This window comes from Canis lupus, chromosome 6, assembly GCF_048164855.1.
Source record: "Canis lupus baileyi chromosome 6, mCanLup2.hap1, whole genome shotgun sequence".
Lineage (NCBI taxonomy): Eukaryota > Metazoa > Chordata > Mammalia > Carnivora > Canidae > Canis > Canis lupus.
The window spans coordinates 46,006,082-46,022,828 of record NC_132843.1 but is presented as its reverse complement, the minus strand read 5'-3'; the positions used below and the strand labels follow the sequence as shown (position 1 = coordinate 46,022,828).

General features: G+C 41.5%; 2 protein-coding genes across 28 annotated transcripts in view; one reads left to right on the top strand and one right to left on the bottom strand.

The window, feature by feature from the left end:
* The window catches only part of ADSS2 (adenylosuccinate synthase 2), a 37,215-nt gene extending 27,124 nt beyond the window's left edge, over positions 1-10,091 (bottom strand). Inside the window, exons 1-3 of one of the 5 annotated variants that reach the window (XM_072830319.1) lie at positions 9,948-10,091; positions 9,218-9,410; positions 1,279-1,448 (exon numbers count right to left, since the gene is read on the bottom strand). In XM_072830319.1, coding sequence (XP_072686420.1) covers positions 1,279-1,332 — 54 coding nt within the window. In that variant the 5' untranslated portion in view covers positions 1,333-1,448; positions 9,218-9,410; positions 9,948-10,091. Of the gene's footprint in view, positions 1-1,278; positions 1,449-2,311; positions 2,371-8,113; positions 8,415-8,494; positions 8,867-9,217; positions 9,411-9,947 lie in introns of those variants that run through there. The other 4 variants (XM_072830321.1, XM_072830320.1, XM_072830317.1 and 1 more) reach the window with 4 other exon arrangements.
* CATSPERE (catsper channel auxiliary subunit epsilon) overlaps positions 8,693-16,747 on the top strand; it is a 199,931-nt gene continuing 191,876 nt past the window's right edge. For 4 of the 23 annotated variants that reach the window (XM_072830311.1, XM_072830314.1, XM_072830309.1 and 1 more), the window contains exons 1-4: positions 8,768-8,930; positions 9,231-9,686; positions 12,038-12,086; positions 13,789-13,897. Coding sequence is in view for 6 of the 23 variants with exons in the window: in XM_072830294.1 (XP_072686395.1) it covers positions 10,007-10,083; positions 12,038-12,086 (126 nt within the window). In the remaining 17 variants the exon portion in view is untranslated. Of the gene's footprint in view, positions 8,931-9,230; positions 9,687-9,728; positions 10,084-10,261; positions 10,350-12,037; positions 12,087-13,788; positions 13,898-16,747 lie in introns of those variants that run through there. The other 19 variants (XM_072830299.1, XM_072830301.1, XM_072830300.1 and 16 more) reach the window with 14 other exon arrangements.

Below are 16,747 nucleotides of genomic sequence, written 5' to 3'. Positions count from 1 at the left end.
CATGTTTAATAATTCTCGTAAGTAGAACTGGGGAGGCCAGAGAGTACCATGTAAATAGTACAGACTACTGTGGACTAGCAATTATGTTGTTTCCAAGAGAATCATATCAAGAGAGAAAATAGTTCTTAACAAATTCTCAGATGTCTTAATTTTTTAAACATTTTAAATTTTGAAATATACCCTCCAAAACCCCAAGACACAAAAAAACCAGCATGAACCCAAAGTGACTGCATATTATGTGGCAAGTTTCTTTGAGGAAAAATATAAATTTATGCCTTACTGATGGTTTTTTCTATACTGAATACCAAGAATAAATGCAAATTCAATATATTAAAAAATAAATATAGGAAAAAAACCCAATCAGGTCTCATCAGTCACAAAACATTTCCTTCATTTTGACTATTATTCTTACATTAATATTAAATGTAAGAAAAAATATTAAATAAGCTTAATGACTGAAAAAAAATGTGTCTCACTGACATAAACTAGAACATGATGATGGGGGGGAAAAAACCCAGAACGAAAATTTCTATGTTCTCAAAACTAAAAATCAAAGTTTCTGATGCATAGTTTTGTTCTGTTTTGTTTTTTAAGATTTTATTTATTTATCCATTAGAGAGACACAGAGAGAGAGAGAGAGAGAGGCAGAGACATAGGCAGAGGGAGAAGCAGGCTCCAGGCAGGGAGCCCGAGACGCAGGACTCCATACTGGGACTCCAGGATCAACCCTGGGCTGAAGGCAGGCGCTCAACCGCTGAGCCACCCAGGCGCCTCTGTATAGTTTTTTTTTTTTTTTAAACATACTGAGATAGCTCGTTTTCATTATAGTTAAAACAGTAAGAACCTATTTAATTCCAAACATTCTTCCCTCTAGAAAAACCTACAGTATATCAGACTGCTAGTGAACAAGTCACAAAAAAGAATAACCCAGAAAGAATATCTCCTCCTTCCGTATTTTCCTACGTGAAATTAACTCTCAGTCATTTGTACTTTTTATTTGTTCAGTCTGTCTTCTTCCCCCCTCTCCTCCCAAACCCCTTATTTTGCAAATCAGTAATCATTCCCTCTGGCCCTGGTAATTGATCCATACTGGGAAACCTGATCCAACCAAGCCTGAGACAATCAAGCTCCTCCCCTCTTGGGAATTTGATTTTGAGTAGTAAGGCCAGCAGTTAGTTTAGGGACTGCCAGGCCCTCGCCCCAGCATACTTAAAAAAAAAAAAAAAAAAAAAAAAGGTTGCCAGTTCTGCCTACTGAGATCCCAGGAGTTACCTTTACCTGAGGCCACTCTAAGAACTGGCCATCCCGTCCCTGCTTCAAACAAATCTCCATTTTGCTTAAGATAGTCTCTCTCCACTGCTTGCAAACAAAGGAATCCAAATGATTTCCAGCACTAACTGCAACATGGTATGTATACAGCTGGCTCTCTATAAAGTTCACATCTTCTCCTGGTGATAAATATAAAAAATGATTAACTTCAAATTTTAATATTTATGCTGTCAGCAACAAACCTCTAAAATACTACAGAAATGATATAATAGTATTTAGTTATATTGTAACTGTTCTCAGCTGTATACTTACCAATTTGGCTTTAATATTAAGAAAAAAAGATATTTTCTTTCCATAGCTTAAGGAATGTCTGGTTCTGAGGGAACCAGAGACTGTTAAGCCCAACTCTAGAATAAAAGTTTGGATCAGGAAATGTTGATATGTGGGAGTTTCTAATTAAAAGCTCCAAAGGTCTAGGGAAGATTTAAAAAAGAAAAAAGGAAAAAGGTTTGGAAGGGGAATGAAATGACATTAGTTTGCAAAAGTGACTCAAAAAAAAAAAAAAAGTGACTCCCTTTCTTAACTTGGTTTGCTATGAGGTTTTCCTCTTCCCCAAACTACCCCTCCCCCAGTTCCTGCTGTGATAGAGGAGGTAAAGACATGTCAACAGCCTCCTGCAGTGTTTAAACCTCAAACAATGGTGTCTCTGCCAGCAACAGTAGAGGCCTAAGAGTCCAGGGCTAGCAATTTCATACACACAGCCTGGAGGCATTTCTCAGGCTACTCAGGCCTCTAAAAAGGTCTATGTCTTTTCTTTGTCCTGTCTGCTCTGAATACAAGAACACTGTACTATAATCATAGAGACCTCAAAGTGAACATCCATCCAGAACAGTTACTGCTCTGGATGACAGCACAGAGCAGCAAATGCCTCAGACGTCATGCCTCACAATTATTCCGGCAACCAAAAAGGGGTCCCTATTTCTTGCCTAGAGTCTTAAAACATCTTAGAAACCTAACAATGTTTTGAGATAATGCTTATTACCTGTGCTGGTTTCTTGGTAAAAACTAGAAGACTTGTATCTTTCTAGATGAAACATTTCACTATTTGCCAAAAGGAAAACATTTGTCAATCCACAGCAATAAAGTAATTATAAACAAAGATGATTATTCTTTTAAAGATTTTATTTATTTAAAAGAAAGCAAGAGGGGATCCCTGGGTGGCGCAGCGGTTTGGCGCCTGCCTTTGGCCCAGGGCGCGATCCTGGAGACCCGGGATCGAATCCCACATCGGGCTCCCGGTGCATGGAGCCTGCTTCTCCCTCTGCCTGTGTCTCTGCCTCTCTTTCTCTCTCTGTGACTATCATAAATAAATAAAAAAAAAATTTTTTTTTAATTTAAAAAAAAAAGAAAGCAAGAGAGAACATGAGCAGGGAGGGGGACCCAGGGAGGAGGTCAAAGGGAGAGTGAAAAGCAGACCCCCTGCTGAGCAGGGAGCTCAACCAGGAGGAAGCTTGGGCTCATGACCTGAGCCAAAGGTGGATGCTTAGCTGACTGAGCTACCCAGGTCCCCCAAGAATGACTGTAGTTTTATGAAAAGTCATATATAACTGCAATTAGCTTGTGATTTCAAAGTAGAACAGGTTAAGTTACTACCAGTAAGTTGATCAATTAAACCATTCAAGGGTAACCAGACACACTGGATAGGAAGAGAAAACATATACAGGGTATCTGAATTTCTTTTTAGCAAAGACATCCAAGCACACTGCTCAGTTACCTTTTAAAGGCTTAAGAGACCTGCTTTACCTTACATTATTATAGTTACCTTCCAGTTTCATTACACAGATAAACACACATAATGAAAAGCTTTGGAGAATCTTAGGTCCTAATCAAGAAGCTTTTAGACTCTAGGTACCTAAATTTAATATACACACTAAATGAGGGTCACAGATGGGAAGATCAGACCTACAACCGAAAACTGCATAAACCAATGATGTGTTATGCAGCTCTTTGTAAATGCTTGATTAAAAACCACCTATTCTTTATTTATAAAGACATCCTCTTAAAAACACACTAAAATTAAACAGATTTCAAGTAAAAAAAGAATTCTCATAAATAAAACCCTTCCTTTAAAAAGGTTGATACGGTCAAAAATCCCATTTTTACAAGAATTCTATTGCATTGAATTAAATATAATTAAAAGTTAGTTCAGTGCAAAGAACCAACCCATGTTGGAGCCGGAGTAGCCCTGGGAACTATTTACTCTTTTCAATTGTGTTTGCCAGGCAATACTAAATACCTCAAAATCCCTTTTTCCACTAGTAGAGGTATTCCAATATTTACCAATCTTCCTTATTGGTATATGGCTCATCTACAGTGATCTTTAGTGTCAAAAATCTGACATAGTCCCCAAAAGATAATATAGCTAAAATTGCATCCAATTTACCATTTCACTCTAGATTCGTTCTGGGCAACAGTTTGTCCTAGAGATAACTTGAAATTACCCAACTAACCCACACATTCCCACCAAAATTAAAGAACCAAAATAATATTGATCAGACACCACTAAGGTGATCTCATAATTTAAAAATTTATACCACAAGAGTAGACATTTTTAAGAAGTTATATATTACATATGCTGTTACATACTACTGTACTAGTATATCCAAATGACAAAATTCTACACATTATGTATATCAATAAAACAGGCTTACATAGTGAACAACTTGGGACATCCTCATTAAATAAACTTTCAGATATACTGCCCTTAGCAGACAAAAACAATTACTAGAATTACATGGCATTTAACCAAAATATGTTGAGGAAATACACAAAAATATGCAAATATCAGTTATCTATTTTCAAACAGATAAAAGAGATAAGACTTTAATATAAATTATTAAAGCCTTTGAACATAATGATACAATATAAGTACTAGTTAAAATACTAAGTAACAAATGTTAATCCAACAAATGCTGGGGATTCCACCTTAGACTCATGCCATCAACCAGTTAATTTATCCAGGGAGATTTTAATAATTTACAAGAAAAGGTTATTAAACTACTGGTTTCAAAGAAATTTCTAGAGGTGATCCAGTTACCTAATAAATATCTGTTGAGTATTCCTCTCTGCCTTACAGAGTACTTGGTGCTATAGAAAACAACAACAAAAAAAGAATGAAGTCCTCTTTTTGAGAAAACATAGTAGAGAAAATACAGAAATCCAAGAAAGGAAGATTTAACTCAGTACACCACATAGTATTAGGAAATACTATGAACTATATAAAAAAACAACTGATGGGGGCACAGAAACAGCAACTGTTATAAACCTGGAAGAATGGTGTGTACCTTAAATATTTATCCCATCTTCCAAATGATGGGAAGTGGTCTGGGAGGTCATTTTAGCTGTGTAAAGTCAAGACATTTCATTTATCCCTTTTAAATTATCTCTCAATTTTTCTGATAATTCCAAAGAGAAAGTCTCAGTTTGCCACTGTTAGGTCTTTTATACTTTTTTTTTTTTTTTTACTTAGTAGTAGCTGGTTTCAGAGCCTTTGTGGATGCATCTAGCTACAAATTAACATTTTTTTCATTGTACTTATTTTACAGCAACCTTATATATATATATATATATATATATATATATATATATATATAGCTAGTGACAAGATAGACTTTCCCTTTATAATTAACTTTAGTTAATATTTTCTTTTTATATTAACTTTAAAACCCTGGGGGGGAAAAACACAAAGAAAGGAAATACTGTTTTAGCTATTCCCAATCACAAGCAACTTCCAAGACTCATGTTTGCTTTCCAAGAGACAGTAAGTAAGCCCTTGCTTAAGAAGTAGAAAGTCCAACAGTTAAAATCTCTGTAGTTTCCACCAACAAAATAAAGACAATAAAGCTTAACAGTTTACTTTGGAGGATTTGTGGGGGGTGAGGAAGACAGTAACAGACTTCATAAGAAAGCTACCTTTATGCTATGCCCATACTTTAACTCTCTGAAAAACCTGTACTAGTAGTATCCTTCTCTACTCCCACCCTGGCCATACTTGCTTATGGAGTTGTTCAGCACACTGTAAGCTCCTTGTGGATACAATCCCTGCCTTTTTTCAGCTTCTGAATTCTGGGGCCAAGTGGTCCCCCGAAGAGTATCACCTGTGGATCCTCATTATGTGATTGCTGGATAAATGAAGTAGGCCTGGGATTGGTCCTATGCCTACTTCTTTTTCTTAAAAGACATCAATTTAAAATTAAGATATCTCAGTGCCTTTCTTAGCACAGTAGGCAGTGCCTCAGACTCATAAAATTAAGATATCTCTAGTGGCTGTCGTTTGATGCAAGTCCTACACACTTACCTATGGATCTAGAGAATTTACCAAATAAATAACTCCGTGTAAATCCTGAATCTGAAATACAGTTTTAAGTGCAGTGATGATGAAAATGCCAATAGCTTTGCATCTATTCTTTCCAAAAGGCATTTGACATGTTAAAATATACAATTAAATGCAATGTCAGTTTTTCTTCTAAAAAATCTCTTTTGGAAAAAATTCCTTATGATTCCATTGTTAAACTATGGATACATTATGTGTATGCCACTCCTAAAGGATCAATCTGTATAAAATTTGAGGTTTTGGCATGAATATGACCAAAAAATACATATTAAGCTCTAACAAAGTACATATTTTCAGTAACACAGAGAACCTAAATCATCAAACAGGACAATTTAAGCTTAAAATGTCTTTTCTAATGTTGACTTTCCCCAGTGCTTTATACACACTCACTAAGAATTTTAACATTTCATATTCTTTAGTTTTATAAGCCAGGATAACTTCATTAAGTAGAAGTCAGGTTACTAGCTAGGGCTGACCAACTAAGTTACGAAGGTGAACCACAAGACACATGCTTTATTCATTCTGTATCTACTTTCACTAATAAAACTAGTAAAAATCCTAACGATAAGTTCTTAAAAGGCACTAGAATATGAAGTTTTTAGAACTATATAAAGTTTGCAGTTAAGTCAAAGTTTACAGGAGAGGAAAGTCTACCTAACAGGGTCGCTCAAATGTTCCTTCTCTATCATCAGGGAACAGTTAGTTTAAAGCCAAGCTTGGCTCCTTCTCAATCACTTCTCTCTAGGCTTTCCAAGGGCATCAGATGAGATTGGTCCCTGACCTTCTTCAAGAGGCCGTTCAAGAAAACATAGTAACACCTTCTCTAATCTACACACTAATTCTACTATTTTTCAAAGAATTATTAGAATCAAAGATCTTTTAGAATAAATGCTACTGATCCTTACTTTCTCCAAACCTTCTTACATCCCATGGTGCAACTCGGCCTAATTGCTATTTATTTCCAGGAAAGGAAGATGTCAGGAACAACATGGAAGGGGACCAACAGGCCCAGTCTCTCTTTCTACCCAGGGAGAGTTAGGTATTCCCATACTTCTTTCCCTATACATGGCCAGACCTGGTTTTAAGACAAAAGTAAGGTGAAAGCTAGCTTCTGGAGGAGCTCCTAAGGCAGTGGGGGCAGGACTTCCATGGAAACACACTTAGGAGAAAGGTATTAAGTAAGATCAGTGTGTCTGCAGAGGGGTGGAGGAATAAAGATCTGAAGGTAGGGAGAGGTGGTGGTGCTGGTGGTGATACCAAGAGGCAACAACTATCTTAGCTAAGGAATGGGCAGGGGGAGTCTCTGCTCTCAAAAACAAAACAAGATAAATCAGAATCCCTGCATTTAGCTTTTTCTGTACTTGTGATTACCTTGTTTCTGCGTGCTTAAAATGATATTCGGTTTCAGGCAGAAAGCTTTCTGTCAAGCGGGCCTACTAACTTGTTAGAACGCACGGAGCATGGCACCATCATATAGTGCCCAGCCCTCTTGCAAGATAAACAGCAGTCAACTTCAGATGCGTTACAATTTGTTTTCAAAATGGTTATTGCTCAATGGTTATTTCGCATTTTGAAATTGGTAATAGTTATCTAAGAGCCCTTACAAAGGCGTAGCCTAGAGGCTGCTTCTGAAGAGCGACAAATAGGAAGAAAGCTTCCACTGAAAACCACGTGTCTCCCGGTAGGAAGTACATTACCAATCCATTTCCCGAAAGTTCACTTTCCCGGGGAGCCTAACAATGTAAATATAGTTCTAAATACCAGATTTGACAACCGTGTGTTTACTTGCCTCGCTCGCGAAAGAGCCGGGATTCTTTCCTCTGGGACCAACGGGCAGGAATAATCTACCCGTACTATGAACACGCGGGTACGGAGCGGCAGACCGCGGCCAGGAAGGGTCCACGGCCCGGCGGAGGGCTCTCACGACCACAAAGTGGACTCGAGCAGCCAGCGAGGAGCCAGCGGTCTGGGCGCCGGGGGCCTGCAGGTGGGGGGGGGGGGGTCGCGGGGGTTTTCGGACGCTTTGGAACAATCCACTGCCACTCGCTCTCGCTGGGTGGGAGATGGGGGGGGGGGGGCTCTGCGCCGTGCGGGGTCTCCGCCCGGAGTCGGGAGCAGGCCTCGGGCGGCAGCTCCTCCAACCCGGACCCTATCCTGCCCGCCACCGCGGCCCCGGGCTCGGGGCTGGGCACTGGCCCCCAGACGGAAAACCGCAGCTGCCGGGGCTTCGCGCATCTCTGCGAGGCTCCCGGTCACCCCTGCTCTTCCTCCGGGGCCGCCGCAACCCCACACCCCGAGACAGCGGGTCGGGGGTCTCGGACCTCCCGCCATGGCCCCACGTCGCCGCAGCCCCGAGGAGGCAAGCTCAAGGTGACACCTTCTGGACGACGGATCCGGGCTCCGCGCCCGCGCTCTGGGGCCCGGCTTCCCGTCAGAGCCCGGTCGCCTCACCTGGCAGCGGCACACGATGTCGGCGTCCTGCGCCAGCAGATCCACCACCTTCCCTTTGCCTTCGTCGCCCCACTGCGCGCCGAGCACCACCGTCACCCGGTTTCCCCCGGGCCGCGCCCCGGGGCGGCCGCAGTCGCCGTTGGGCAGGGACGAGGCCGCCGCGTCGGTCTCGGCGAGCGCCATGGCTCCAGTGACGCGAGGAGAGCCCGAGAGGGACGCGGGCGGCGGGGAGTGCGCGAACTCAACCGCTCTGCGGCCGCCAGCCACATGCGGAGGAAGAAGGAGCCAGAGGCCGGCCCCGGCCCCGCCCCCGCCCCCGCCCCCGCCGGGCCGCCACCCTCCAGCCAGGCCCCGCCCCGCTCTCCGCCACAGCCCGCTCACCGGGCGCCCATGACTGCCCCGCGCAGGCCGGCCGCCGCAGCACCGCCCGCAGGAAGAGGCCCCGGTGGCGGCAACCGCCGCCACCCGGACCGAGGCCACGCCCCTTCCGCAGCCCGGCGCGCCACCCCGGGGCGCACCCCGCGAGCGGAAGGCGGCGGGGGCGGGGCCTCGAGGGCGCTTCGCCTCCACGCCCCGCCTACCCGCCCTGCTCCCGCTTTTCAAACCCGAGAGGCGCGGAGGTGCGTGCTCGAGCGTCGGACTACAACTCCCGGCATGCAACGCTCCGGGCGGAGGCGACGCCTGTTGGGGCCATGCTGTTTGCTGTCTGCAGGTCTCCGTCTCCGAAGACGTTTTCAGATTATTCTTACACGACTTGTCTGTATTAAGGGACGAGATCATGTGTACGAAATACGAAGGGTGGAATTCCCAAATGCAAGTAGGATGGAATGGAAACGTACAGATTGAGAATGGGGGGGAACTAGAGGGCAATAAGCACAGAGATGGGACCGGGATCCGACAGGGCAAACTCCAAAGTCTAGCAATAGAGGATGTTGGAACCGAACATCTAGAACCCGAGTAAAGTTGTAACCCTTCCCATTTTGCACATTAGTAACAGGCTCCGAGAGTAGGAGGGCGATACTGATGCATAGTTTGTGCCAAATACTGCGATACTCCTAGCTCTTTTAAATCCCACAACCATATAAGTAAGTAAGAGTATCTTACCCTTGTTTTACAGGACTTAAAAATTAACTTGCTCTGGTGCTGGCTGACTGAATCGGTAGGGAGAGTCCGGAGCCCAGACCCTCTGTGTTCCACTCCCCTTCGTGTTTGAGCTGCAGCGAGATTCCGGAGTAAAGTGTTCCTACTGCTGAACTAATGCTCTTCCAACTGCAGCTCACAGTACCTGACGTCGAATCTGATAGAAAATAGCTTCATAAAAAAGTGGGAACAGAATCGCATTACATGCAGTGTCTACCACATACGCATCACAAACGCACAGTCACGTTCTCTAATGGCCCCAGGAACAGAGTGCAGTATTAAACTATTCCCCGATGACTGGTTGTCAGTAAACACTGAGGACCTACTCCAAACTGGTGGCGCTGGGCCCTGATGACATAAGAGGAGTAAAGATGCTGTTGCAGCACTCAAGGATTCAGATGATTTGGTCTAACAACCAATAAGCAGATAAATGGTAATACCATGTGACAATTTTGGTGTTTATCTTGGCTTTACCAGATTACGATCCCTCTGTAAACCAGAAAGCTGTGATACTTCTTTGCACTCCAGTGCGCAAGGTAGTGCTGGGCATAAAGCAAGTGCTCAGTAACAACACTAACTTGAAAACCATCTATGGAGTGCCTGGAAAGCACTGCCGGATATGTATTTGTTGTCGCAGTATTTCTATAGTCACAACGAAAATTTGGGCTAAAAGATAGTCATTTAAAAGCTTCACCTTCGTTTAGTCAACTGGGACTTTCCGAAGTGGTTTTTGCTCTTTCACTCCAAGCAGGCATGGTTTCTGCCTGCCTTTCCTCAAGTCTGGTTTACATTTTCGACTCCCACCAACGGCGAGGCTGCGGGTGGCGCAGGTAGCGGCCTGCCCTGGCGCGCATGCGCACCCGCGGGGCCCGGGACCCCGCCCCGCCCCGCGGTCCCCAGCGCCGCCGCCGCAGCAGCAGCTGCCGCCTCCTCCCTTGTCCGCTGGCGCCCCCGGGAGCGCGCTGGGCCGGGGCTGGCGCGGCTCGGGCGGTTGGGCGGTTGGGCGGTTGGGCGGAGGCCGGCTGTGCGCCATGTCAGCCCGGGGATTGGCGGTGTTGCTGTCGTGGCTGAGCTGCTGCGGCTCTGCCCTGTGGAGGTAGAGATGCCAGTGGCGCCCGGGGGCCCCGGCGGAGGTCGCCCTTGGGGACGCAGCCCCGGCCCCCCACCCCCCGCCCCGCCCGGCCTCCCACCCCCCGCCCCGCCCGGCCTCGCCTCGCCCCGCCCCGCCGCCCCCTTCCGAGAGTCGCGGAGGACGAGGGCGCAGCTTTAGGGCTTCGCTCTTCCAGGGTCTCGGTCACTCCGCGTCGCTGCCCCTGCGGGCAGCGGAGCCTTTCGTTTCCTCCAGCTTGAGCAGAGGAGGGAGGGGGAACCCACAAGTCGCTCCCGGGGAGGGAGGCCGGGGCGAGGGCACTTCCCTGGGGTGACTAGGTGGCGGAAGTTACCTGGGAGGCAGGTGCACTTGATTTGTGACAAAGTGCTTTATAAACTAAACAAATAAATGTAAGGGGGTGTAATTCCTGCATGAGGAATGGGAGTTGTTTCCTGTGATGGGATTTAGGGAGTGAAAACTTAAAAAGTTCTGAGAAATCCTCAATGCCAAGTGTGAGTTTTCTTCGGTTGGGTAGCAACTGCTGGGTTGGAAAATGGATCGAAATATTTTAGAAATATTTCTAACATGGGTTAAAAAAACAGATGATTAGCCTTCTGTGACTATTCTCTTCGATGGAGGTTTGGCTGTATTACCCTCTAACATTAGGACGTAAGAACCCTGACAATAAATCAACCATTCCAGAGATTGCTGAGGGAAGGGATCCACAGCCCCTCCTTGGACACTTGGGGGAGATCGGACAGAGATAGAGTAGCCTTGAGAGAAAGCAAAAAGATAGCATTCTGGCAGAACTGTGTCAACCTCTGTTTTCTCCTCTATAAAGTGAAGAAAATAAAACCTGTCTCGTGGGGTGGTAGCGAGGCTTGAATGCAAAGATATATTTAGCTCCCAACACGTGCCTGGCAAATGGGTCAGTATAGGGATGGGGGATATTATCAAGCATGGCCTGTGAATTCAAAGACTTTATAGACTTTGTGGTGTACACCAGAGGTTACCAAACTTTCTGTAAGTGCCAGATAGTAAGGCCTTTCGGGTGATGTAATGCACAACTCAACACTAGTAAGCCAATGGGTGTGGCCGTGTGTCAATGAAAATCTTTACAAAAACGGGAGGAATTTGACCCCAACTTGCTAACCCCTGCTCTACGTTCATAAATGAAGGAGATGCTAAATTTCTTTCCCTTCCCTAAATTTTCAGTGAGAGTTTAATGAAGACAAACATATTATTTCCCATAGTAGTCACTGGCTCCTTGAATTTTATTTCTTAATAAGGTGTTCTCTTAAAGGACAAAATTTCTTAAATTTGATGTAATGATTTTTTTTATTGTTAGCTTTTTTGGGGTGGAGAATTCAGGGTAGTTGTCTTATTTCAATGATTTCTTTCTTTCCTGAGCATCTGAGAGACATTTACCTAAATTTTCTACTAAGAGTATTAATGTTTTTGATATTTCTTATCCCAATGGAGTTGGTTTTCATAAATGATCTATGGTAGGACTGCGATTATTTCTTTCTCCTTATGAATCCAGATCCATTTTCCAGCTCCATTTATTGAGTATCACCTCTGTCCTATACAAAACTTCCCTATGGACTTATGTCCACTTCTGGGTTTACTATAGAATCCCTCTTATTTGGAGGAGAAATTATTTTAATACTTATATTTGACCTTTTTCTCCATAGGTATTCCACTAACAGCCCAAACTACCACATTTTTAGTACCAGAAGTACTGTAAGTGTTTAACTTTTTTCAAACTAGAGTTAAATATTATTATCTACCTTAGAGAACAGTATTTTATACTCAGTTGCTTTTTTGTTTTTGTTTTTGTTTTTTTTATTTATTCATGAGAGACACAGAGAGGCAGAGACATAGGCAGAGTTCTCCCTGCAGGGAGTCCTGTATTAGACTCCATTCCAGGATCCCAGGATCATAACCTGAGGCAAAGGCAGATGCTCAACCACTGAGCCACCCAGGTGCCCCTATACTCAGTTATGGCACAGTATCATTCATTTATTTCTATTTCCTTTATCATCCTAATATAAATCCCCTCACCAATAAATGTCGTTAAATATGTATGTACCAAACATAAGTAGTGTGGTTTTGAGTTTTTGTGATTTAATATTCACAGATAGAATGGCCATACAATACATTGTGTAAACTATTGAAAATGAAAGTCCTATTAATATTTATGCTGGGACAACAGATACAAATTGCAGCTGCCTTGGCAAACCAGGATGAATGGTCACCAAAGCTGTAGACTTCATTCTCTATATTACTTCTCTTTTTTTATTCAATACTTTGTCTAGCTCATTTCTTTTTTTTTTTTTCAGATTTTTAAATTTTTATTCATTCATGAGAGACACATAAAGAGGCAGAGATATAGCCAGAGGGAGAAGCAGGCTCCCTGCAGGGAGCCCAATGCGTGACTCAATCTGGAAACCCCGGGATTACACACTGAGCCAAAGGCAGATGCTCAGCCACTGTGCTACCCAGGCATCCCTAGATCATTTTTTCTTAATGCTGCCTGATTACTAGTATTTATTTCATTTTATCTGTATAGCTTCCCAATGATGGGCACATGGCTTTCTATCTTCACAACACTGTGGTGAATACCCTTCTACATGTCCCTTTATGGGACTGTGCAATAATTTTTCAGCTATCGTTGCTGGGACGTAGGGAGAGCAGATACTTGATTTAACTAAATTCTGCATGATTGTTCTTGAATGGCAATCACAATTTCTATTCCCACCTACTGCACATCTTCACCAAAGTTTGGTATTATTACTTTTTTTTTTTTTTTACCAATTTTATTATTATGTGTAATGGCTTATCACTGTTGTTATCTTCAGCTCTCTGATAACTAGTGATTTTGAGCATCTCTTCCCATATTTATGCAGGTTTCTCTTCTGAATTGCCTGGTCATACCTTTGACCCATTTTCCATTTTTGTGTCCTTTTTGTTGATTTACCAAGTGCTATATGCATTCCGCCCTCTATATTAGTTGAATGTTGGTTTTAAGTGTTTCATTTTTTTTGTCTCTTGTCTACTCATCTAACTCTTAATGTTGTCTGTGGATATTTTATTGTTTAAGAAAAAGCTGACTTTTGTTGACCACCCCCCCACACATACTGCTTTTTTTAACCTCATATTTTCTACTTTTTTGGAGTCTTAAAAATCTTTTCTTACTCAGAGTTGTGAAGACATTTCTCCTATTTTTTCCTTTATATGCCTTAAATCTTGACCTTTCAAATATAGGTCATATATCCATTGGAGTCCATTTGTATGTCATGTGAGGTATGCATTCACATTAATTTCTCCACAAAACGAACCACTACCTATTAAACAACTGACTGTTTTTTTCTATTATTTTTCTGGTATTATCTTTTTTTTCCAAATAGAGATGTCAATTTCTGAACTCTCTTCTTTCCTCCAGGTAGAGTTGATTGATCCTCTCTTGTTTCATATAGCTGCAGTTTTGTTTCAGTGCTATATACTCTTCCTTTGAATCAATATACCATAATATATGCATCATTTTACTCTAGGTAAGCAATTAGGTTGTTTCTATTTTTAGTCTACTATGATTAGTAGACTACTAGAAGTGGTAGTCTACTATGAACATTTTTATGCCTAATTCTGGCTAACATATATCTGCATTGCTGTTAGGAGTAGAATTGGTTGGTCATAGGTCATATGCATGTGTTCAGCTTTAGTGGATGGTGCCAAAAGATTTTACAAAGTAATTGTATCAGTTTACACTTCTGTATTTATATATGTCATTGTATTTACATTTTTCAGAATCAGGTAAAAGTAATCTATATAAACTATATTTTCTTTTATAGTATCATTTGTTTTTAAGTTCATTGCTACCCTTTCTTAAGACTGTACTTCACACTTAAATTGTCATTTGCACTAATTTCTTAGTATCATTTATTTATGTATTTTATCTTTGTTTCTTGAATAGTTTTGCTCTATAATTGGCCATTTTATTAGTCATTTTTAAAATCTCCTTTTTTCTAAGTAATCTTTATACCCAACATGGGGCTCAAATTCACAACCTTGAGATCAAAAGTCTCATGCCACACACCCTAAAAATCTTTTTTGATCTCTGCTATTCCTTTATCATTTTTATGGAGGTGACAGAAATGTGTCAATGTGTAATTGATAATTGGTAACCAAAATAATGGAGTTATGTCATTATAGTAAAGCAAATTGTGAGCCAGAGTTTGATTCTCAACAGGGAAGTAAACAGAACACAAGAGAGTAGATGGTAAAACCAGTGGCATTGCAGCTTGCTTGCAAATGATATTTAAAGAAAGAAAGAAAATATTGACTGCACAGAAGATGCTTTAGGGATTAGATTAGTTCATAAATCTTAATGGAATGCATTTTAAAACCATTTTTGTCTACCTATTTGCTTTTCCTAGAGCTTTGGCATGACTGTCAGGATTCAGGTTTGACACAAATCCAGGAACCTATGAAGGTGTTCTCAGGGAACATAAACTGGTAGAGGCCATCTCTAAGCTTTCCCTCTGCCTCATACAGCTTGCCAGTATCTCCTAGAAAGGAGCTTATGTATTTGTCTAGAGCCTGGTCTTTGTAATTGCTGCCCTCAGAACACCTCCAGATTGCCTGCTCTGGTGGCCACGGAGACTTACACTTGTAGTCCTATAGTACTGTATATATTTGTATACTTTAAAAGCTACTACTTGAGTGTCTAGCTTTCAATCAGCATGAATCTAGGTGCTGACTAAAATCCTCTCTTTGGGACAATGACAGGACTTGGCACTTCCTCATCTACTAGAAGTTATTAAAAATAAAATTGCTTGGGCAATCACAAAGTTTTGAAGGGACAACTCAGAACTAGGGCAAGGTTAAATGATAAGACTCATCTTTTACCTAAGGCCACTCCTTCAAGATTAAGAGAGGCGGTTGTTTTATCTAATGCATAAAAATGAACACAAAAGAGTCAAGGAAATAGTCGAAACATAGGAATATGTTCCAAATAAGAGAATAAGAGAAAACCTCAATGAAATGGAGGTAAGTAATTTACCTAATAAAGAGTTCAAAGTAATGGTCATAAAGATGCTTATTGAACTCAGGAGAAGAATGGATGAACACAGTAAGAACTTCAACGAAGAGATACAAAAAAGAAGATGCCAAATAGAAGTCACAGAGCTAAAGTATACAGTAACTGAACTGAAAAGTATATAGGGTTCAACAGCAGACTAGACAAGGAAGAAGAAAAGAACTGTGAACCTGAAGACAGAGCAGTAAAAAGAAAAAAGAGTGCAGAAAAAAGTAAAGATATCTTAAGGCATTTATAGAATAACATCAAGTGAACTGATAGTCACATTATAGGAGCCCAAAAGGAGAAAAGTGAAAGGAGCCGAAAAATCTTTTAAGAAATAATGACTGAAAAAAAAAAAAAAAAATGACTGAAAACTTCCCTAACTTGGAGAAGAAAACAGACATCCAGATCCAGGAAGCCCAGAGAGTTCCAAATAAGATGAACCCAAATTATTTAAATTATAATTTGAATGTCAAAAGCTAAACACAAGGAGATTTCCTAAAAGCAAAAGTGGCACCTGAGTGGCTCAGTTGGTTAAGCACCTGCCTTCTGTTCAGGTCATGATCTCAGGGTCCTGGGATTGAGCCCCATATCAGGCTTCCTGCTCAGCAGGGAGCCTGTCTCTCCCTCTCCCTCTGTCCCTACCCCCACTCATGCTCACTCTCACACACATGTGCTATCTCTCAAATAAATAAAATCATTTTTTAAAACAGCAAGAGAAAAACAACTTTTGTTACATACAAGGGAAACACCATAAAGCTATCAGTAGATTTTTCAGGAGAAACATTACAGGCCAGAAGAGAGTGGCACAAGATATTCAAAGTGCTAAAAGAAAAAAAAAAAGAAAAAAAAAAAAGCTTCCATACAAGAATACTCTGTGCAGCAAAGTTTTCATACAGAATTTAAAGAGAAATAATTTTTCAGATAAGCAAAAGCTAAAGGAGTTTATCATCACTAAAATAGCCTTATAAGAAATGCAATAATGACCTTTTATGCTGAAAAAGAAAAAAAAAGGTGCTAATTAGTAACAAGAAAACATGAAAGAATAAATCTTGCTGGGAAGATAAATACATAGTAAAGGTAGTGTGTTAATTATAAAACTAGTATCAAAGTTAAAAGATTAAAGTAGTAAAAAATATAACTGCAATTTAAGGGATGCACAAGATTTAAAAAGGTGTAAAATATGACATTAATGTGCAAAGGGTGAGTAAAAATGTAGAGCTTTAGATTGTGACCAAATAAGTTATTATCTACTTAAAATAGATTTGTTATAACTTTTTATATGTAAGACTCATAGTAACCACAAAGCAGAAACCTATACTAA